General features: G+C 46.0%; 1 protein-coding gene across 1 annotated transcript in view; it reads right to left on the reverse strand.

Annotated features, from left to right (window-relative positions):
- TMEM63A (transmembrane protein 63A) overlaps nucleotides 1-22854 on the reverse strand; it is a 107727-nt gene that overhangs the window by 21447 nt on the left and 63426 nt on the right. Inside the window, exons 15-19 of the mRNA XM_077485845.1 lie at nucleotides 20545-20651; nucleotides 17673-17759; nucleotides 16037-16096; nucleotides 2720-2882; nucleotides 41-146 (exon numbers count right to left, since the gene is read on the reverse strand). Of these exons, the coding sequence (XP_077341971.1) occupies nucleotides 41-146; nucleotides 2720-2882; nucleotides 16037-16096; nucleotides 17673-17759; nucleotides 20545-20651 (523 nt within the window). The remainder of the gene's footprint in view (nucleotides 1-40; nucleotides 147-2719; nucleotides 2883-16036; nucleotides 16097-17672; nucleotides 17760-20544; nucleotides 20652-22854) is intronic.

A 22854-nucleotide genomic window follows, 5' to 3' on the forward strand; every position in this document is an offset into this window, starting at 1 on the left:
TGTTACTGCAATTTTTTTTTTTATAAAAACTGTTACTTACCAAAAGGCATAATAATGGGGCACGTGATGCTGTAAGCCATGACGACTGTGAAAACACAAAGCATCCAAGCGTACATCGCTCCAAACTGAAATTCATAAGCCTGGTGCTAAGAGAGAAGATGTGTCAATCACACTCACAAGCCATGCCATATCAGATTTATAAAAAAAGACAAACATTTCTAGGGTTGCACGGATACCACTTTTTTAAGACCGAGTATCCAATATCGATTACCGATACTTTTTTTTTCACTAATATGCAGCACTGATGAGACGTGGATTGTGGCAGTAGTTTTAAAAAAAAAAAAAAATTATTATTTTAATTTATTTTTACAATTTATTACAATTCTATTTTTTATTATTATTATTCTTTTTAGCAGCCCTGTTGGGGGTGGGGAGTCTTTGGTGAGATATTAGGGGACTAAATAGACCCCTGACATCTCTCTTTTGAGACAGAGGAAGGGACTGAGGACACATATTTCCCAGTCCCAGCTGCACTGAAGATGAATGGATAGGAGACAGAGGCTCCTGTTCATTCATAAACTGAAGTATTGTAAACAGAGTTTATGTGCAATTCAGAAAAGGAAGGAGCCAGTAAATTACATATTTACAGGTTCCTTCCACCACTCTCCAGTCTGACAGATCTGGGACAAGGGAGGAAACGGAGGGGGACCAGAGGAGGACATGGAGGGAAACCAGAGGAGGACCGGAGGAGCACACAGAAGGGGACCAGAGGAGCACAAGGAAGGGGACCGGAGGAGCACAAGGAAGGGGACCGGAGGAGCACAAGGAAGGGGACCGGAGGAGCACAAGGAAGGGGACTGGAGGAGCACACAGAAGGGGACCAGAGGAGCACAAGGAAGGGGACCGGAGGAGCACAAGGAAGGGGACCGGAGGAGCACAAGGAAGGGGACCGGAGGAGCACAAGGAAGGGGACTGGAGGAGCACAAGGAAGGGGACCGGAGGGGCACAAGGAAGGGGACCGGAGGAGCACAAGGAAGGACATGGTGGGGGACAAGAGGAGCACGGAGGAGGGTCATTGGTGTGGCGGTGGGGGGAGTTGCAGGTACCGACCTCCCTGTATAGATTTCAATAAAGCAGCTGAAGGCTGGGGGGAGAGAGGAGGAGAAGTAGCTGTCAGCTGCTTTATTGAAATCTATACAGGGAGATTGGTGTCGGTAACACTCCCCCCCCGCCGCACCGATCACCCAGGTATTGGATTAAGCATCAGAGCATTTGCAAATGTACAGCCCAACACCTTTACATTGAGTTAAACCAGCAGAAAAAAATAAAATGATGGAAAAACAAAAACACTGGAACCATTTTCTAATTGTAACTTGACTAAGACAGGTGCCGCATGAGGTCTGATTTGTAGGGAACAAGGACGATTCCTTGCACTTAAAGTGTATGCCAAGCCCAAAATGTTTTACTAGTATTGGATTAGAACTCCTGTGTTTTTTACTGCTTTGCATTGCACAGTAAAGCTGGACATAGACGGGTACAGGCGGTCCCCGGGTTACAAATAAGATAAGATAGGGACTGTAGATTTGTTCTTAAGTTGAATCTGTTTGTAAGTCGCAACAGGTACATTTTTAAAGTGTAGCTCCAGCCAAAAAATCTATTTTTAAGCTTTTTGGATAACATAGGGAAGGGTTAACACCTCTGTAACATTTGTTTTTCTGTCTGTGCCTCTGTACAGAAGATTTAACCTCACTTTCTGTCCCAATGATAATTGGATTTTGAAAATTTTGGGCTGTTAGGGAAACAAGGATTGGTGATAAAGCATCAGTGGAGACACCTTTTCCCATATTAACTCTTACAGGATAGAATTTCCCTTCCTAGAGGTAGATTTCCTCTCACTTCCTGTTATCTCCCTCCGTTTGCAAGTAGGAGTCGTTTGTAAGTTGGATTTTTGTAAGTAGGGGACCCCCTGTAGTTTAATTTTTTCTTCAGCCAGTGGACATAGTTTAAAAAACTATCAGATTTCTCCATCCACACAAAGTGTTTGGAGGAATCTTCGTCCCTCCCCCCACCAGGACATTGTATTGTGCACACTGGTCATCTGCTAATCAACAACATTTTTTCCAGCATATCCCTTCGAACAATCGACTTATGCCAAGCAGGGACAGCTGGCACAAACCAAATATCAGCTGATTCCTGGTGGACCAGCTGAATTTTGATCTATCTAGGCCAGCTTTAGAGAGATTTCCCCTCACTTCCTGCTCTATTGACAATGGTTTCACCAGACAGGAAGTTGGCAAAAATCTGGAACAGGGACACATAACTAAAAATCTAACAGTTTCTACCCTTTCCCAAAGCTACTAAAGAAAATAAAAGCATTTTTATTTGAATCCAAAACTAGGAAAAAATGTATCAATACTGTATTATGCTCTTTATTGATACAGCAGGTACAGCTTCAGGCTCCCTTTCACAGTGTTTTAGTTTCCTTCTGACCCACCTGTTGAAAAAATCCCTCTGACTGGGGTTTCAATCAGATATAAAACATCAGTTACCTTGCCTTTAAAACTTTACAAAACTTTCAAACCCCAAACCATTATAATTTTCTATTAAAAACAATTGTTTTTTACAAAAGAGATATTTTTGTGGCAGATTTATAAATAATGCTCAATTTTTCTCTCCTATTTAGTATCCTGTGTCTTTCACATCTGATACTCTGTTGTACCTGTTTAATGTTCTGCCTTTCCGCAGCAGACTTGGCCATAATCATGCGTATGGTGTACAAGATCAGCCCTGGAAGCCTCATTAACTCCAGCCCGTTCCCGATAAAAGCAGAGGCTATAACGTAGTTGACAAAGAAAGCTCCCTGGTCAGGAAGAAATACACACCTGAAATGGAAAAATAATTATTTGGCAATCGTTTTGCTTGCATGCTAAAGAAACAAAAACAAAAAAAATAGGATTTTTTTTTGTCATACTTACCTGTAAAATCCTTTTCTTTGAGTACATCATGGTACACAGAGTTAGGCTAATATTCATTACCTGCTGGGTTATACTTCATCTCCAGGTGAATGGACACTAGTAGACCAAAGATCTTAACAGGAAGTGATCCCCTATATAAACCCTCCCATACAAAAAGTACTTCAGTTCTGTAGCAAGCACTGAATCCTCAAAAAGAGGGGAGGGACCTCTGTGTCCCAAGATGTACTCAAAGAAAATGATTTTACAGGTAAGTATGATGAAAAAATCCTATTTTCTTTGAGTACATCATGGGACACAGGGTTAGGCTAATATTCATTACCTGCTGGGATGTCTCAGAGCAACAGCCTTGAGGGGAGAGAGACACCCTGCCAAACAAAAGCCATCAGACCTTATACGGCAGCCCACAGTACACTGCGTTCGAAAGCAGAATCCTCAGCTGCTCGAATATACACTTGATAAAATGTTGTGAACGTATGCACTGAAGACTAGGTAGCAGCCTTAAAAATCTGAGCCACAGATATTTTATGGCGAAAAGACCAGGAGGTTCCTACAGAATGAGCTCTCAGACTAAAGGGAGGAGCATTATTTTTCAGACCATAGGCCTGAATGGCCAACTGACGGACCCAATTGGCAATGGAAGCTGCTTGCCCCTTTCTTGGGTCATTTTGGTAAAACAGACAGCACCAAGTTCATGTCCCAAGGACACATAGGCGACTTAATGGGGGGAAGTAAGCGAATTGCCCCCTGCATAAAGGTTCAGATCAGTGAATGGGAGGCTAAAGGCCTTTGGAAGTACTGATATACCGATAGGGCCGTAACTTGACCTCTGATTGTACTCAAAGCCAATTTGATTTAGACAGCTGACTGGAGAAAAGAGAGAATTCTCCCAATCGCATATTTCTGAGGAGGCCATTTTTTGGCTTCCCACCAGTGACAACTTTTCTAGCATTCACTATGGTAGACACCACTGGTCCCGAGATGCCACGGTCCTTTAACACCCTGGCTTCAATAGCCATGCCATCGAATTTACAGACTGTAAATTGGGGTGGAATATAGGACCTTGAGACAGTAGATCGGGGCGACTTGGAAGTGTCTATGGCCCGTCTACTGTCAGTCTCAAATCTCCGGGAACCTGGGCCTTCTGGGCCTGGCTGATGCCATCAGAATGACTGGAACTCCCTCTCTCCGAATCCTACGCAACAAATGTGGAAGGAGAGGGATCGGAGGAAAAGCATAAACCAGGCAGTACTGGCTCCATGGGACTACCAGAGAGTAGCTAAAAGACCCAGTACTAGTGCTAGGACCTTTCTGAACACCTGGGGAGCTGTAGCAAGCCCGAAGGGTAGAGCCACAAACTGAAAATTACGTTCCTCTACTGCAAATCGCAGGAACCTCTAATGAGGTTGAAAGATAGGTACGTGTAAATACGTGTCCTTTATATCAATGGAGGCTAGAAAGTCTCCAATCTGGAGTGAGGCTACTACTGAGCAGACAGACTCCATCCGAAAGGACTGGATCAGTAGATACTGGTTCAGGGATCTTAGGTCCAAAATGGGCCTTGTGTCCCTGTTTGGTTTTTGAACCGTAGATAGGTTTAAGTAAAACCCTGCTCCTCTTTCGGGTACAGTAACTTCTTCAATCACTCCTTGATGCACTAAAATGATGTACTGCCTGAAGCAATAAGTCTCTTTTTGGAGGATCCGAGGGAACGCTGGATCTTAAAAACCTCTGATGGTGAACCCCCCGCAACTCCAGCTTTTAACCATGGGATATAGTGGAGGTGACTCATTCGCCCTGAACTATTGTTCTCCCAATATCCACAAAGTGCATCAGCCTTCCCCCCACTCGATGGAGTGGGGGCATCCCCTCAAAAGGAGGGCTTGGTGCTGGGTGTAGAAGAATTGTGGACCCAGGGCTTTTGCTGGCCCTGGCCTCGCAGCTTGCCCCTGGCCCTAGTGCCCTGTTGGCGGTGGAACTGCCTTGGTGCTGAGACATTTGAAGAAGCAGTCCCTGAGGTTTTAAATGAGGGACGTCTGGTGCTTTTCTTCACAGGAAGTAGAGGACTCTTCCCTCCAGAAATCTTTTGGATATATTTGTCCAAATGATCATCAAATAAATGTTCCTCATGAAACCTGCCAATAACTTCTTACAGGGAAGCTTGGCTGACCAGTTCTTAAGCCACAAAAGTCTGTGCATATGTACAGACAAGAGAGCCAAATGAGAAACCTGCTGTATTGAAGCCTTTAACGCATCAACAGCAAAACACAGCGCTTGAGGAATATCTTCCTTATCTTCAGGCAGATCCTCCTCCTGGTTAGGCCCATCAGGCCGTCTGATCTGATCCTTTACGGACTGGCAGATACCAATTGCTGCAACGGCTGGCAGAATAGCTGAACTGGCCAAAGAAAAGGAAGCCTTTTATAATGACTCCAATTTCTTGTCAACAGGGTCTTTCAAGCCCTGTGCGTTATCTACTGGACAAGTCAAGTTCTTGTTTCAAGGAAGAGACTGCTGCATCTACAGCTGGCATGCTCTACTTCTTAACAAATGTTTCATCCATGGGATATAAAAGGGAAAACCTCTTAGGAGGAACAAAAATCCTGTCAGGATGTTCCCAATAAGCATACACTGCCTGTTCCAACAGAGGGTGTAAGGGGGAAGCCTGTGTGGCCTGAAGAGGCCTCAGGGATCCCAAAGAGGACCAGGGAGGCTCAGTAACCTCTGCAAGAGGCAACTTAAAGGCAGAACAAACCATTTTGGTAAGAGCAAGGATCAAAAGCCTCTGTGATTGAGAGGTAGACACCAACTGGATATCTTTTTGTCCAGATTGCTCGGAAGCAGACTCATCCGCCAGACCATCCACAGAATCCCGAGCTTTGAGCTCTTTCCCCCACCCTCAACCCATTGCTCAAGACTAGGAGGCTCCGGGGAGGGGGGGATCTGTCATGCTTCTTGCCAACCTGTCGGATGGAGGAAATCATGCCTCTGGTCCTTCACGGGATACAACACCAGGGATACGTCTAGGTTTATCAGGAACTACTGATGACATAGGTGTGCCCTTCCCTGTAGTGTTAGTCCCGCTCCTATTTTTTGAAGACATTTACTAGCCTCAAAAAGGGAGTACCTGGGTGTAGCATTAACACACTTCTGAAGGGAGACCCTTTAATAGGGCTTCACCAAGCCCCTATGCAACAATCCTGCTAAGCACCTTTAGCCTGCCAAGCAACACCTGTTGACTCACGTGACCCGGTTAATGAAAAATGCAAGTGTCTGTTTCAGAGCCTGGTCTGTGTCCCACAGCTGCCTTCTGGAAGCACCACATGCTTGGCATACACAGCATGTGTGGTGAGGCCGCGTGTGCTAAGACCGCCAAACAAACTACTAAGCCCAGTGGCACTTTTGCAAACGCACCATCATACAGGTGAAAAACAGCCAGACACAAGCAAAGAAGGTAAACTTTGCAAACACCTACAGCTAGCCAAAAAACTCACTGCATGCAGGTGTCCAGCCTCTAGCTAGCTTTACTGATTGTTACAGTCACTGGGACACCCCACAATAATAATAATAAAGGGGTTTCAGGCGCAGGGCAGCTTAGAAACTAAGAGCTCAATTTTCACCCTTCACAGCAGGTTCCTGTAACCTGAGGACCTTCAAGGACTGGGTATCCTTTTCATGTTTAGGTTCCACTCCCTTGGACCTGTACAGTACCCTGCATGGATGCCTTAGTGCTGTAGTGTCCAGGATTCCACATTTCAGGCGCCAGGAGGCCAAATTATAGGCAAAACCTTGCAGGATCTTGAGTCTTCTTTGCAAGGCTTGGGGTACCATTTATCTAACCATATAAAGCCTGTGTCAAATGGATCCAATCGGTCAATCCCTTGATTAATTTAAGAACCGTTTGTGAGACTAGAGATCAGAGCTCAAACAACCGCGCTATCCACCTTGCAGACACTGGTAAAAACTGACGTACTACCTGTATAGGAGGGGTTATATAGGGGATCACTTCCTGTTCAAAGACCTTTGGTCTACCAGTGTTAATTCACCTGGAGATGAAGTATAACCCAGCAGGTAATGAATATTAGCCCAACTCTGTGTCCCATGATGTATGACAAAATACGATTTTTGTACTCACCGTAAAATTATTTTCTCTGTAGTTCACTGACTGACACAGCTCCTTTATTCTTGACCATTGGGTTGTTACGCCACCTTCAGGCGAGGACTAGGCAGAACATGTTAACGTACAAAAAACAGAACTTTCTAGTTTCGCCCAAGGGGCAGTCCCTTAAGTAACAACCCCCCAGCCTGCTTCCTGCAGCCTCAGTACGTCAACAAGCAGTTAAAAGATCAATAGGAGGGGAGGGTGCTGTGTCAGTCAGTGAACTATGGAGAAAAGGATTTTATGGTGAGTACAAAAATCCTATTTTCTCTTACGTTCACTGACTGACACAGTTCCTTTATTCTTGACCATTGGGACGTCCCCAAGCAGTGTTATAACGAGGGATGGGAAACAGCATAAAAACTTCACCCACAAACAGAAGTGCTCCCTAACAGGGGAGACACCACCTTATCTAACCGCATCAGAACTGGCGGTAACAATGCAACAGTGCATTATACTCAAAGATAACTGTGTTTCTTATCAGAAAAAAAATAAGTTCAATTGCAAAATTACACAGTCGCCTGCAAAATTTTGCGGCCAAAGCAGGCATCAGACGATGCACTTACATCTATTCTGTATAATTTGGTAAAAGCGTGAACAGATGACTAGTTACTGCCTTACACTTGAGCGACTGACGCTTGATGTCGGAAAGCCCAAGAGGCCCCAATAGCCCTGGTAGAATTGGCCATAACAGGAAAGGGGGGCACCTGCCCCTTCAAAGCGCAGGCCTGTACCACATCTGTCTGATCCACCTGGAAATGGTGGTTGACGAGGCCACCATACCTCTTTTTTGGACCAGCTACCGAAACTAACTAAAAATCGGACTTCCGAAAGGGAGCCGTGGCAGACCAATATATCCTTATAGCCCTGACCAAGTCCAGGGAATAAGGGGCCACCTCTTAGGTTGTGTCGGTTTAGGAGACAGAGACGGTAACCCAATGTCTTCATTGATGTGGAACGCCGAAAACACCTTCGGCAGAGAAAAGAAGGTTGCAGACGCAACACCACCTTATCCCGTGGATAACCAGATAGGGCGACTTGCAAGATAAGGCCGCCAGTTCCGAAAACCCTCCTGGCCAATGTAACAGCCACCAGAAAGACCACTTTTGGAAAGAGTCAACAAGGGAATTTCTATGATGTTCTAAAACGGCGGTTTCTGAAGCACCGATAACACCAGGTTCAGATCCCATGGGGATAACGGTGGACGCACTGGAGGAACTACATGTCGGACCCCCTGAACACAATTGCTCACTATAGAGTGAGACACCAGGGGTCGCTGAAAAAAAGACAGCCAAGGCTGATATTTGTCCTTTAATGGTGCTTAAAACCATTTCCTGGTCTACTCCTTGCTGTAGAACAGCAGGATCCTGGAAACGGAATAGGTGCGCGGACGCCATCCTTTCTCCTCACACATAGAGATGTATGCCTTCCAGGTACGATAGTATATCTTCCAAAAAGAAGATTTCCATGCCACTCAACATAGTTAAGATCACAGAGTCCGATCGACCTTGGTACCTTAGCACCTGGCTCTCAACAGCCATGCTTTCAGAACCAGCGATGGTAAACAGGATGGAGACTCGGATCTTCACACAGAAGGTCTTCTCGCAACGGCAGTCGCCAGGGAGCCTTCGCAACCAGGCATACTAGGTTGGCGTGTCAGGGACGCCAAGGCCAATCTGGGGCAATCAGTATTACTGGAATATCCCCGACTTCCACTCTGCGGAGCAGACATGGTAACAATTTTAGCGGAGGAAAAAGCATAGATCAGTCGGTACTGATCCCACGGAGCCACCAGCGCATCTGACGCGTCTGCCCAAGGATCTCTGTCCTGGATACGAATCTCAGCACCTTCCAATTGAGACGGGAGACCAGAAGATCCACATCTGTTGTGCCCCACCATAGGCACAGTAGCCTGAACACCTCCGGATGCAACGCCCATTCTCCTGGGTCCAGCATCTGGCGACTTAGGTAGTCCACCTGCCAGCTTTCGACTCCCGGGATGTAAATAGCCGACAAGGCAGGTACCTGTCGCTCTGTCCACTGAAGGGTGTGAGCGACCTCCCGTGCTGCAGGCGAGCTTCTTGCTCCTCCTTGATGGTTGACATATGCCACCGCCGTGGCGTTGTCTGACCTGATTCTGATCGGATGCCCTCGTCGTTTCATTAACCTTGTGGAGAGGCAATTTTTATCGCTCGAAGTTCGAGCACATTGATCGGCAACTTGGGTTCCTCACCCGACCCAAGACCCTGGGTTGACTGTACTCCCAGTACTCCACCCCAGCCAGTTAGGCTGGCGTCTGTTGCGATCACAGTCCAGTGCAGAGGTAGGAACGACTTCCCGGACCAAAGTGCCGGGGACCTCAGTCAGGAGTCCCTGAATGACTGGCTCACCTGAATCTGGGATCCAGGGATAACAGAGATATGTCCCATTTTGTCAATATCTCCTTCTGCAAGACTCTGGTGTGAAACTGAGTGTACGGTACTGCCTCGAGAGAGGCCACCATGAGGCCCAGAACTCGCATTCAGAAAAATCAGCGACGACCACCTGCGATTCAGCAATAGTTTAACCGCGGCTCTGAGAGTCTGCAGTTTGTCTGAAGGGAGAAAAACTCTCGCTTCCATGGAGTCCAGCAGTAAGCCTGGGTACTCCAAGCACTGAATCGGTATGAGCACTGACTTTTTTAGGTTCAACAGCCACCCAAATTCCTGCAGGGTTTGCATGAAGATCGCCACATCCTCCTTTAATTCTGAGGCGGAAGCTGCTCTCAGAAGGAGATCGTCCAGGTAACTGACGATTGCGATCCCGCGTTGTCTCGATAAAACGTCAAAATTGGAGTCAATACCTTGGTAAGGACTCTGGGTGCTGAAGCCAAGCCCAAAAGGGAGAGCCACAAACTGGTAGTGGGCTTCCCCGACTGCAATTTGCAGAACTCTCTGATGCCTGAGGCATATGGGTATGTGCAGGTACGCATCCTGGATGTCCAAAGATGCCAGGGAGTCCCCTTGACGGAGTGCAGCGACTACTGAGCGAGCTGATCACATTCTGAGCCTCTGTACTTTAACAAAGAACTTGAGGCTTTTAGGTCCAAGATTGGACGTACCCCTTCCTTTTTGGGGACTACAAACAGATTGGAGTAGAACCCCTGGAACCTTTCTGACTCCGGCACAGGCACCATCACCCTGTAGCTTAGCAGGTCCCATACTGCCCCCATGGGTCCTTCCAGCAAGCCGGGAGTAAAGGTATGCTGGAAGAGAAGACTCTGTTTGGTGGCCAAGAGAGGAACTCTATCATGTAGCCCGAGCAAATCAGTCCGCAGACCTATTGGTCAGATAGCCGAAAGGACCACCTGCTGCAACCTCCCGAAGGTGACCCCATACCCGTATGACGGGCGGGGGCAAACCTTCATGCGGTAGCACTTTTGCTCGCAGGCTTGCGGTTCCGGGGACGCGTTTCAACATACTTAAGACCATGCACTAACTGGCCTGCTGCTTCTCCAATTCACGGTGCAAAAGTTTTGCCCATACAGTAAGTTTCATAGTTTCATAGTTAGTAAGGTTGAATAAAGACACCAGTCCATCCAGTTCAACCTGAGTGAGGTGTCTACAATTGTCCATATCCCTGTACATTGCACACTCACAACAGTCCCTACCCTCAAGGAGCCCACAATCCTAGGTCCCCATTCATATACTAGGGCCAATTTTGGACAGAAGCCAATTAACCAACCTGCATGTCTTTGGATTGTGGGAGGAAATCGGAGTACCCGGAGGAAACCCACGCAGGCACAGGGAGAACATGCAAACTCCAGGCAGGTGGTGTCATGGTTGGGATATGAACCCACGACCCTTCTTACTGCTAGGTGAGAGTGCTAACCACTACACCACTGTGCTGCCCTAAGTGTCTGTGACACAAGTGCTGTGGTCCGTACTGGTCATATTGCTGACCCCCAACCATAAATAAGGAACGGGCAACTGCCTCGGTTCCTACCCGTGGGGTCCTTAAAACACAGGAGCCCTTTCTCCTGGGATCGTGGTTACTTTTATTTAACCTGGATATTGGGGGGTCCACAAAACGGAAGAGTGGACCATTATTTAGGAAGGCTCTCAAGGGGGTAACGCACCGCCATGCGTTTTGGGACCGAAAAAGGTCAGTTGCAGTCGCCCCCATTCCTGTAAATTAACTTATCGAATGAGTCAGATACGGAAACACCTTAGGAGTATGGGCTGGCTTACGGGACCCAAAAGGGGCCGCTACTTCAGCGGAGGAGCCTGCTGTATCCTGATCTTCATGGTATCATGTACAGCTGTGATAAGTGCTCCAACTAGTGCTTTGTCACGCGTGGACCCGGACGGGGAATCAACCTCACTGTCCGAACAGTCCTAGTCAGCAGGGGCCATCAGTCTCCGCGGGGCCTGAGTCTGCATCAGTGTTCTCCCTGGAGGACGAGGGGCAGGGGGCGCTTTCTACCACCTTGCGCCCGCCACCGCCTTCACCCTGACAATGAGCGTTTTCAGGACCGCCAACAAGGCGTTCAAAGGCACTGCACTGTTTGCAGATGAGCTGGTTGCAATTGCAGGGAGTTAGGGGAAAGAAACAGCAGTTTCTGAGCTATGCTGACCCACCTGTTGGGGAATTAGGACAGGTGTATAGTCCCACCCTCCTAACTGCTGCAGGCTGAGGGGCCCCCACCACAGGACTCACCACCCCGACCAAGTTCTGTGCCGTCCAGCTAGTAGTGCCTGTGTCAGCTCCCAGGTGTCTGTGAGAGGAAACCGCGCTGTTTTGAGCCCCAGAGAACAGTGCTGGGCATAAAAAATGTGCTAGGCTACAACAAAATGGCCACCGAGCGACCAGTATAAGGGGCATAAACACAAGAAAAATGGCCGCCGAACTACAGTAAAATGGTTCCTGACCATGCTTCTCCCTGGTCACACCAAACATGGCCGCCAACACAACTGTACACAGCAAGGGACAGTGAAAAAAGACAGAGAAAATGGCGACAGACATCGCTACAGCGATCAGCATGAACAGACCTCCAGACACCCAGGGGAGAGACAACAGACACCATGGGCACAGCCACCCAGTGCAGCCCCCCACTCAAGGTGAGAGCCCCCCCAGGGACCCCTGTCTATGTGGCACACACTGCTCAGCAGCCCATGCAGCATCCCACACGGGGAGGGGGGGAGGGAAGATAGTGACAGAAAGAAAAGAGAGGGATCCCCGAATCGACCTCCCAGGGAATGTCCAGCTGCTCAGCCCCACTGAGGCAGGGAGAGTTATACTTACCATTCCGGACGAGCCGGGGACATGACATTCCATCACAGACCCACTCTCTGATTAGTACGGGGTGGCTGCTGGCCACGGCACACTGTGACGCAGACATCAGTAGCCCGGTCATATGTGTGCCCCGGGAGCGTTGCGCTCACCAGCCACCCCTGGAGCCTGAGGGGCACGTGGTGGCCGACTTAGCGCGGAGCTCTGGTCTGCACACACTCCCTGGCCAGGCTGGGGAGACTACAAGGATAAGGGTATACAGCCTGTCACCCAGCTGGCTGTTGATAGCCAATCACAGGATCTTCATCTTGCGCAAAAGGCAAACTTCTGAAGAAAAAAAATCCCCGGACCGGTAGGCTCGCAGGGTTCCTAGGTCCTTCTCCTTCACTAGGCAGAAAAAAAACTGAGGCTGCAGAAAACAGGCTGGGGGGTTGCCCCTTCAGCAGAACTAGAAAGTTCTGTTTTTTGTATATGTTAACATGTTCTGCCTAGTCCTCTCCTGAAGGTGGCGTAACAACCCAATGATCAAGAATAAAGGAGCTGAGTCAGTCAGTGAACGTAAGAGAAAGTAATATAAACAAAGGTTACCTGTACAGAATGTTATATATCATAGCATCATAGCTGTGTAACTGGATTTTGTTTTTAGGAGCCATTCCAGCCTTCAGGTGTCTTATAGTGTATGTAAAGCCCATTTTTTTCCCCGTTTGGTCTGGTTTTGGATAAAGTGGGGATGGGTTACAACTCCTCCTATCAGTTTATTTTTGCTGGTCTTGGAAACAACAGCAAACTGAACAGAATTCACACCTTAGCGAGCAGTCAGAGAACAGCTGTATCCTTGGGAAGATTTTCACTCATCTTTTGAAACTCCACTTTTGTTGAGAAAACAAAAACCTCTCTGGGTGAACAATGTACATTGCAGGGATTTTATCAGTCTAGTGAGATTCCTATCTGTCTCTGCTTAGAAAAAATAGCTGTATGTTGTGTGTAAAGTAAATATGAATGAGAGTGACCTTTATCATTACTAATCAGCTGTGCAGTGTTCTAATAAGGAATGTTGCATGGTCTGCATTCCTTTAGAAGTAATTAGGGAGCATCTCACCAAAAATTTAATTTTTGTTGCAGAGGATGCTTATGATCTGACTTGTATCTCTCCTGTAGTAGACCACTTCCAAAGGACAGAACTCACCACAGCTATAATGATGCAACAAAAACAGGCCTATGCATAGCACATCACTGCAAGACCCTGTGGATATGTGAAATGACAGCCTCAGACCAGGCTCCAGCCAAGCCCCCAATGTGTTTGACTCCACCCCCAGAGCTTAATTATATCCACAGGGTCTTTCAGTGATGGGCGGCGCATAGGACATTTTTTGACGCTTACCATCTGTAGTCCTTCCTGTCCTAGGGCGACAATGCTGCTCCTTAAAGAGGAACTGCAGTCTGCTCACATAATTTGTAATAAAAATATCTTTGTCATTCTAAAGCTTCTCTCCATGCACTTTGCATATTATTTTATATATACCGTGATTCTGTACATGCCAAATATGCTGCAGAAATCTCCCTTCACTGAGTCTGGCTGCATCCATTTTAACTGTGGGTAGCTGAAGCTACTGCCTGTTAACTTCCTGGATTTACACAGAGGCACACCTCCAGCTCTACAGCTCTCATTGGCCTTCCTATGACTCATCCCTTGCTGACAAACTCTTAGGAGAGTGAGAGAGAGAGCTGTGCATGATGTCATTAGCCTAGGCTTTTTACCAGACAAAAAACAGGAAGTGGGCTGTATAAGGTATTTACTGGCAGAAAAAAAATGTTTTACTATCCAAAAGTTAAAAATGACTGAAGGTCCACTTTAAAATACAATACAAGACTGTTGGGGTTTTAGTCAACCCATTTAATGGCAACAGTGAAACTGTGCTACTTAACCACTTAAGGACCACCTCACGCTGATGTATGTCGGCAGAATGGCACGGCTGGGCACAAGCACATACCTGTAAGTTGCTCTTTAAGTGCCCAGCCATGGGTCGGCTGGGCACTTAAGCTCCGTGACCGTGGCCGTGGGACCAGCAGACCCGATCGCCGCTGGTGTCCCGCGATCGGGTCACAGAGCTGAAGAACGAGGGGAGGTCTGTGTAAACAAACCTCTCCCCTTGCTTCCTACTGTGGCTGTCACCAATCGTCTCTTCTGTTTTATAGGGAAAGACGATCAGTGACGTCACATGCCAGGCCACGCCCCCCTACAATAAAAAAAAAACATAACGTCATACATAACACCTACGCTGCCCCCTAGTGGTTAACTCCTTCACTGCCAGTGTCATTTATACAGGAATCAGTGCATTTAAATTGCACCGATTGCTGTATAAATGACAATGGTCCCAAAAATGTGTCAAAAATGTCCCATGTGTCCACCATAATGTCGCAGTCACAATAAAAAAAAAATTGCTGATCGCCGCCATTACTAGTAAAAAAAATTTTTTTTATAAAAATGCTATAAAAAACTTTCCCCTATTTTGTAAACCCTATAACTTTTGCACAAACCAATCAATAATCGCTAATTGCAATTTTTTTTACCAACAATATGTAGAAGAAAGCGTATCAGCCTAAACTGAGGAAAAAACATGTTTTTTTATATATTTTTTGGGGGATATTTATTATAGCAAAGAGTAAAAAATATTGCATTTTTTTCAAAATTGTCGCTCTATTTTTGTTTATAGCGCAAAAAATAAAAACCGCAGAGGTTATCAAATACCACCAAAAGAAAGCTCTACTTGTAGGAAAAAAAAGGACACCAACTTTGTGTGGGACCCACGTCACACGACCGCGCAATTGTCAGTTAAATCGACGCAGTGACCAATCGCAAAAAGGGGCTTGGTCCTTTGGCTGCAAACTGGTCCGGGGGGTTAAGTGGTTAACGACTGTTTACATAATGAATGTTGTGCCATCCCCTCCGTGGTTGCTTTCCTCCCCTTCTACCCTCCCACTTCCTCTTTACCCTGTGTGTTATCTCTTTTGCCCCCCCCCCCACAGAGTGTGAGATTGTCCTGGTACCACTTCAAAATCCTTTATGTAGACAGGTAGAGGAAAAAGGCGAAAAGAGAAAAAGAAAAAAAAAACATTTTACATATTATTATTATGCTTTATTCGATGAGCTAGTCTGTAGATTTTCCTTGTCAATTTTGTTTTGCCATCTTTGCAATCATTTTAAGGTGTAGCTCCTTCATCAGTGACTTTTTATTAGATAATCGTGGATTGTACTCATGTCCCCCCTTTTGGTTTCCTGCATGGTTATCAGTTTGTATTTGCCCGTTTTATACTCTATAAAAATGTTATACTTGTTAAAAAAAATAAAAATAAAAAATACAATGCGGCGAGTGAATGTATTTACCAGAGGACACAAAACTTATTACTGGCAGGATCACAAGGTGAAAATAAAGGAAAAAAAGTCTCAAAAAAAATAAGTAAAAACAGCCACCTGTAAGGAACTGCAAGCTGCAATATAGTACAATTGTGTTCTTGGGTTTAGAAACACAAATCTCTGAAGATTATTAACTCTCAGCCTCATTCTGTGATATACTGAATATAATAGAAAGGCTATATACTATATGCTGGAAATGTTGACATAACCCATACTTACTCCAGCCTGAAAGGACCATCCAGGTTCTTGTCAAACAGCCATCGGAAGAAAACATCTAAGCTGTAAATAGACATTGTGAAAAATTGTAGGAACCGTCTGTAGACCATAGAGGAATAGGGACCTGAAGCACCGCAGACAGAGCAAGGAACACAAATGAAAGGAAAAGCACTTATACTTTGAACAGGTTGGGGGGAGGCTCAAGAAAAGTGCAAGAAAACTACAAGAAACTAGTACAATCAAATAGAAATTTAGACAACAGGTCTACCTACAAAGATTACAAAGCCCCAAAGACTGAGCGCCAACGGCCTCCAAGGCAAATCAGAACTGGAGAATCACATCAGGATATACAGAATTACAAGCCCAGACTGTGCTAATGGTGTGACCAGGGAAAGTGGAAAGGGTGGGGCCCCCTTCCATCTACCTAGCCCCCAATACTCAGCAGAGACTGGCACTCATTTGCTCAGACTCTCAGATATCACCTCCACAGAGAGGAGGAAATATATTCTACTAGAATAGGAGAGCCAAAAAATCTCAGCTGAAAAGTTACTGCATCCTATCAGTTACAATCACTGGATCAGGTGCAGTGGTTGCTCAATACAGCAGTGGAGATTCCGCCATCCATGCGGTTTAGCATGAATGGGAGAAGGAAAATCTAGCTGTGCACAGCCAACAGGCTAAATGGAAAAAAAACAAAAAAAAAAAAACAGATTCCTTTATCCACATTAGCCAGGTGGATGGAGGAATCCCCCTGATGGGACATTGATGCACTCTGAATACATTAATCAGCAGCTGTAGCCTCTGATTGACAAAAGCTTTCAACCTGTCTGTTGTCCTCCAAAGATCGACTTCTGTCAAACAGGCATTGCCACACACTGATCAAAATTTGTCCCATCCCATCTTAACAAATAGCTACAGAAGGGCATCACTAAGAATGTGTAGCAGGCAAGAGGAAAGGGCAAGCAATGCGTACAGCGCAAGCAAGCAGGCAAACTGTGAGGCAAGTCATGAGGTTTGATAATCTGAAAGGACAGAACAGGCAGAGAATTGGTGATTGGACTTGAAGGCAGCCAGAAAGACAAAGTTCAGGACAAGTGAATGAAGCCGGCCATAGATGGTTCAAATCCCTGCTGAACCAGCAAAGATTTGAACCATGCATGGGCAGGCTGATTGTAGCCAAGTTGATCGTCCAATCAACTTGGGTACAACCAGCATGTCTGTTTTTTCATGCGAGTATTGCGAGAGGCTAAAGCCGCTAGCAATAATCACTGCATGTTCTCCTGCCCAGGACGGCTCCCTGCATCCCCCCCAACAGGAGTAAACAATAGCTCCGCAGGAGGGATTGTCAATGTTGATGGAGGAATCTAGCGATTTTTGCACTGTCTATGGTCGACTTGAAAAAAAAAAGATAAACAGGTAAAGAAGGCAGGTACAGTAGGACAGAACACAGGACAGGAAGGAGGTAGATAGGACAAGCAATCAGGCAAAGCACAAGACAAAAGCGTAGGCAGACAGTCACAAAGACTGCAGACCAGGCAGGCACAATAGGACAGAATGCAGGACAGCAAGAAAAATGCGTTACTCACAGAAAGTTAGACAGTTGCATAAACCCCAGGAAGACATGACAGATAATCCTAACCTGGTAAGGCCAAGCGATGGCAAAATTAGGACCATGAATATCAGGAAGATGTATATTTTGTGCATCATAATTCTGTTTTCTGCAGATCTGTAAACACACATTGGTAGATTGTAAGTAGAACAAGAAATTACAATGTCACCAAAACAGAGTTTGACCTCGGTTATTTGGGCTCCCACACCATTTTAAGCCTCTGCAGATTCATCTCATGTCTGGAAAAGCTGAAATACATAGGCAGTGTTGTGCGCACTTTCAGGTGGAAGTTTAAACCGAAAAGTGTTATATCAGATCAAGCACTAAATGCAGTTTCCATCAGTACAAAATTTCATGGGGATTGCATGTTCTGCCCGAGTTAAGCTAGGTATGCACTAATAGTTTTTTTTTTTTTCTTCTTCAGTTCAACCCAGTGGGATGAACAAACAAAAACGGAAGGGTTTAAGAGAAGCTAGCTGTACTATCTGATGTTAGTACAGCAATAGCCCTGTTGAGCTATTGTGTTCTGACAGGGGGACGGGGGACTGCCCTCCACCCGAAGAACACAGCGGTCAGTGTTCTTAGCCATTGGTTGAGAGCGCTGATCAGATGCCAATCAGCAGATCTTTTTCGGTCATGCCCCTTCAAAAGAAGATGAACAGGCTACTGTACACACGGTCTGAATGCTGGCTAGTTTCTGTTGAGCTGGCCAATATTCGACAAGTGTGTATGGGGCTTTAGTCTTATGATTTCTATCCGCTACCAAAAAAATCAGACAAATTAATTTGTGTCTGCTCAAAGTTGATCCCATCCCCCTGTCCCTCACCCCGTGAGCAGCCAGCCACAGACATAAGAGGGTGACCAGACATACGGACACAAACCAACTGCAACGCTATAAGTGAATCAGCTGGCCTTTTCATAAACAGGAATGTTTGGGTTGGTAGAGTGTTCAGGTTTATGCCTGTATTGGGAGGCAGCAGCAGACACCTGTCACTGGCCTGCCTTACCAGCAAGGAACAGAAAGGAGCCATGTTTTTTTTATTTTTTTATGCTGCCCAACGAAAAGTTTTTTCCCAAAAGTGACAAGCATACAAGACCATAAAGACCACATGCACACAGGACGTTTAAAAAACGCCAGAGCTGCTGCCAGGAAAAGGCAGAGATAAAAATGCGCTGTTAGTCACGTGTTTGAATTGCCTATATGAGTGTTTTCTGTGTTAGCGTTTTAGGGCTTTTTTTTTTTTCAGTAAAAACACTCCCTATAATGTAAAATTACCGGTTATCCCTTAAAGTAATTAAACTGGAAACATGAACAACATTCAGTCATCTCTTTCTGAATGTAAATGTTTTCATGAACACCCCAGAAAACCCCTGGAACCCAGGGCACTCTTATGCCAATTATGTTGGTAAATGCGAGCATGCACCCACCCCTTCTAGCTTTGCAACCCTACCTATTGGTAGAGCTACCCATTATAGTAATAGGTCAACAGTAAAAGTAAAGCATTAAAGTGGTTGTAAACCCTTACAACACACTTTGACCTACAGGTAAGCCTAGGCGCACTGAGCGCAGCACCTGTCAACGGCGATATGCCGCGTGTGGCGGCTCCCGTGCGCATACGCAGGAGTGACATCATTGCGGCTTCGCCGAATGAAAGCGGCGTAGAAGCGGGACCCACTGAGACGATGGATGCGCCGGACTACAGGGGACAGCGATGACATCGCTGGCTCCTGTGTCAGGTAAGTGACACATAACGGACTACTATGCGATGCAAAGTAGTCCATTATGCTTTACCTTTGCAGGGAATGAAAGACGAAGTAAACTCATCAGGGTTTACTTCCTCTTTAAAGGGATGGCTGGATTTTCTCGGACTAGCCCCACTAGATTTGGTATATGACCAATTATTCTAGTACTTGCTATTATTTTTACGTCCCCATTTGAATGTAGAGGGGAAAAAATGTATATTCATTTGCTTGCAATGGAGAGTGGGTTGCCATTTTTTCAGAGTGCTATTTATAATATGCTGACGTTATATATGTTGGAATTGGCAGATCATATATACTTGTTTTGCTCTGAACCATGTATTTACAAATACATTTTGTGCTCAAAAACTTTTTGTTTGAGAAAAAAAAAAAAGGATAAGTTCACCTTTAAAAAAATGAAATAAAAATAATAATAATAATAATAATAATAATAATAATAATAATAATTGCATTTTATAGTAGGTGAAAAAAAAATGAGCATTTCCTATTTTTTTTTAAGGAGCCTGGAAAGCATTGCACAAGCGATCAGCAGGTCTCTGGTGCCATGCAGGACTTCTTCGGACTGAGTGTAAACCGTCTGTCTGCCCTTCGTACGGCCAGGCAGTTCACTGGCAGGAAGACTCAATGAACTACCAGATTGCTCAACAGACCTACAAAACGACATTCACAAAGGATGTCGGTACTTGTACTTCAGAACTCTGTAAAGGAATGAAGTGGCCGCGTGGGTGGAGCCTCGCATTGCTGTGTTCTTTTTAAAAAGTGACAGCTTGTACGGGGAACTTCTCACCGTACTGCTGTCACAGGGGGAGAGAGGATTGGCGAGCGGCTACAGCAGTGAGAACATATTACACGTTTCACCCTTAAAATGGGTGCAATATATAACATTTTCCCAAAGGTGAACTTATCCTTTCATTTCACACACAGAAGTCAAAATAGTCAAAGAGTGTGTAAGTTTGCAGAATTTTACGATCCTCATGAAAATGTTTAAAAAGATATATGTATGTACCTCCGAAGCCCACGTTTTCTTTTTCATGTTACCTGCTTAATGACATTTAACAGGTTTACTTGAGAAGCTCTAAATCTGAAAATTAAGATTTGGGTGGACACAGCCATGAAAAGACACTGAAGTGGAACATCTTACTTTGTCCAATGGTACTCAAAGAGTGTGGAGTAGTAGACGATTGTGGGCAGCAGTGCAGAGAAGGACCACAGCAGCAAGGTTGGGAAGAACTGGCTGATGACCGGATTCTGCAGAAATACAATAAAATCGAGGTTATGCTAACTGATGGTTATCAATGGCAAGCACTGCGGCACCATCCTCCCTCAATCACTTCTCTAAAGATCTAATAAAATGTCACTATTATTAATCACCAATTCCTGTCTGGAGATTCAGTAACAATGCATAACTGCCAAAGTCACATGTCAAGATAGTCTAATGCCATCATGTGATGCTGGTCATTAAATAGAAACATAGAACAGAACATCCAAGGCATTAGGACATAGTGGAGAGACTGCACTGCAAGCTGATGCAGCCACGGGTCTATACTTTAAAGAAAAAACAAAAGCTGGTAACAAATGCAAAGTGACAGAGTCATTTTAAAGCCCAACTTCACCCTTGGAGTGCACATCAAAAGGTTATTGTAGACCTCAACAGAAAAATTCTCCAACCCCTCTGTTCTGTACAGACCCAAAAGCTAAGAAAAATCCTATGTAAACATTCGGGGCGCAGCTTAGAATTTACACATGTGACAATGGCAATTGGCCCAGTGCTGTCAAGTGGAGTGAGTTACATGCTTCTCCATACCCGGAGTACCGTGACTTTTCTTCATACTCAGCACTAAGGATGAGCTCAGGCGTGTTCGCATACGCCACGTGCTGAGCCCACCAGGAAGTCGGCGTAGCGATGCACTAATCACAAGCAGTGAGAAATTTCCCCGATGCGCGGCTGCAGAGATCAGGCAAGGTCTCACTGCCTGTGATTAGCGCAGTGCTGCGCTGACTTCCTGGCAGGCTGTGCGTATGCGAACACGCCTGAGCTCATCCCTACTCAGCACTAAGGATGAGCTCTGGCGTGTTCGCATACAGCCCGTGCAGAGCCCGCCAGGAAGTCGGCACTGCAGAGTGCTAATCACAGGCAGTGAGACATTTCCCGATCTCTGCAGCTGCGCATCGGGAAAATGTCTCACTGCCTGTGATTAGCGCTCTGCAGTGCTGACTTCCTGGTGGGCTCTGCACGTGCTGTACGCAAACACACCTGAGCTCATCCTTACTCAGCACTAAACGAAATGGCAAGAAAGTGAAGGAATAGCTTGCTGCTGGGGAGGCAGAGGCGGAGCGGTGGTGATTAAATCTTAAAACACCCATGCAAATTCCAACAAAAGAAAAATTGTGTGTTAACCACTTGCTTACTGGGCACTTAAACCCCCCTCCTGCCCAGACCAATTTTCAGCTTTCAGCGCTGATGCACTTTGAATGACAATTGCGCGGCCATACAACACTGTACCCAAATGAAATTTTTATCATTTTTTTCCCACAAATAGAGCTTTTTTTTGGCGGTATTTAATTACAGCTGGGGGTTTTATTTTTTGCTAAACAAACAAAAAAAGATGCAAAAAAAAATAAAAATCATGTTTAATAGTTTGTTATAAAATTTTGCAAACAGGTAATTTTTCTCCTTCATTGAAGTGCGCTGATGAGGCGGCACTGGTGGGCACTGATAGGCTGCACTGGTGGGCACTGATAGGCATAGTTAAGGCAGCATTAATAGGCACAGATAAGGCGGCACCGATAGGCACAGATAAGGCAGTACTGATGGGCACAGATAAGGCGGCACTGATGGGCACAGATAAGATGGCACGGATGGGTGGCATAGATGGGTGGCACTAAGGGGCACTGATAGGTACCACTAATAGATGGGACTGATGGGCACTGATAGGTGGCACTGCTGGGCACTGGTAGATGACACTGATGAGCATGGATATGTGGCACTGGGGTGCAGCACCGTTATTGAGGCAGATTGTGGGCACTGATGGGTGGCACTGGGAGCACTGATGTGTGGCACTGTGGGCACTGATGTGTGGCACTGTGGGCACTGATGGGGGGGCACTTTTTTATTACTGAGGTGGCACTGGCAGGGGGCAGGTGGGCACTGGTAAGCTGGCCGTGATCGGGACTGATGTCCCGATCACGGCCGCCTGTGATCGATTATCGGCTCCGTTGTATCACATGATCAGCTGTCATTGGCTGACAGCTGATCACGTGGTAAGGGGTCAGGATCGACCCCTTGCTTCGATCTGTGATCAGGCGAGACTCATAGACTCGCTGATCACAGGGCACGCAGGCCGCTCGTGCACGTCGTCCCGGCAAAGGAGGTCCGTGCTGTAGCCGTCATTTGGCTATAGCGCGGATCCCTAGTGGTTAAAGAACAATATAATTATTACGTTAAACGCAA

This window comes from Lithobates pipiens, unplaced genomic scaffold (assembly GCF_037356315.1).
Source record: "Lithobates pipiens isolate NorthernLeopardFrog02 unplaced genomic scaffold, aLitPip1_a1.2 Scaffold_18, whole genome shotgun sequence".
Lineage (NCBI taxonomy): Eukaryota > Metazoa > Chordata > Amphibia > Anura > Ranidae > Lithobates > Lithobates pipiens.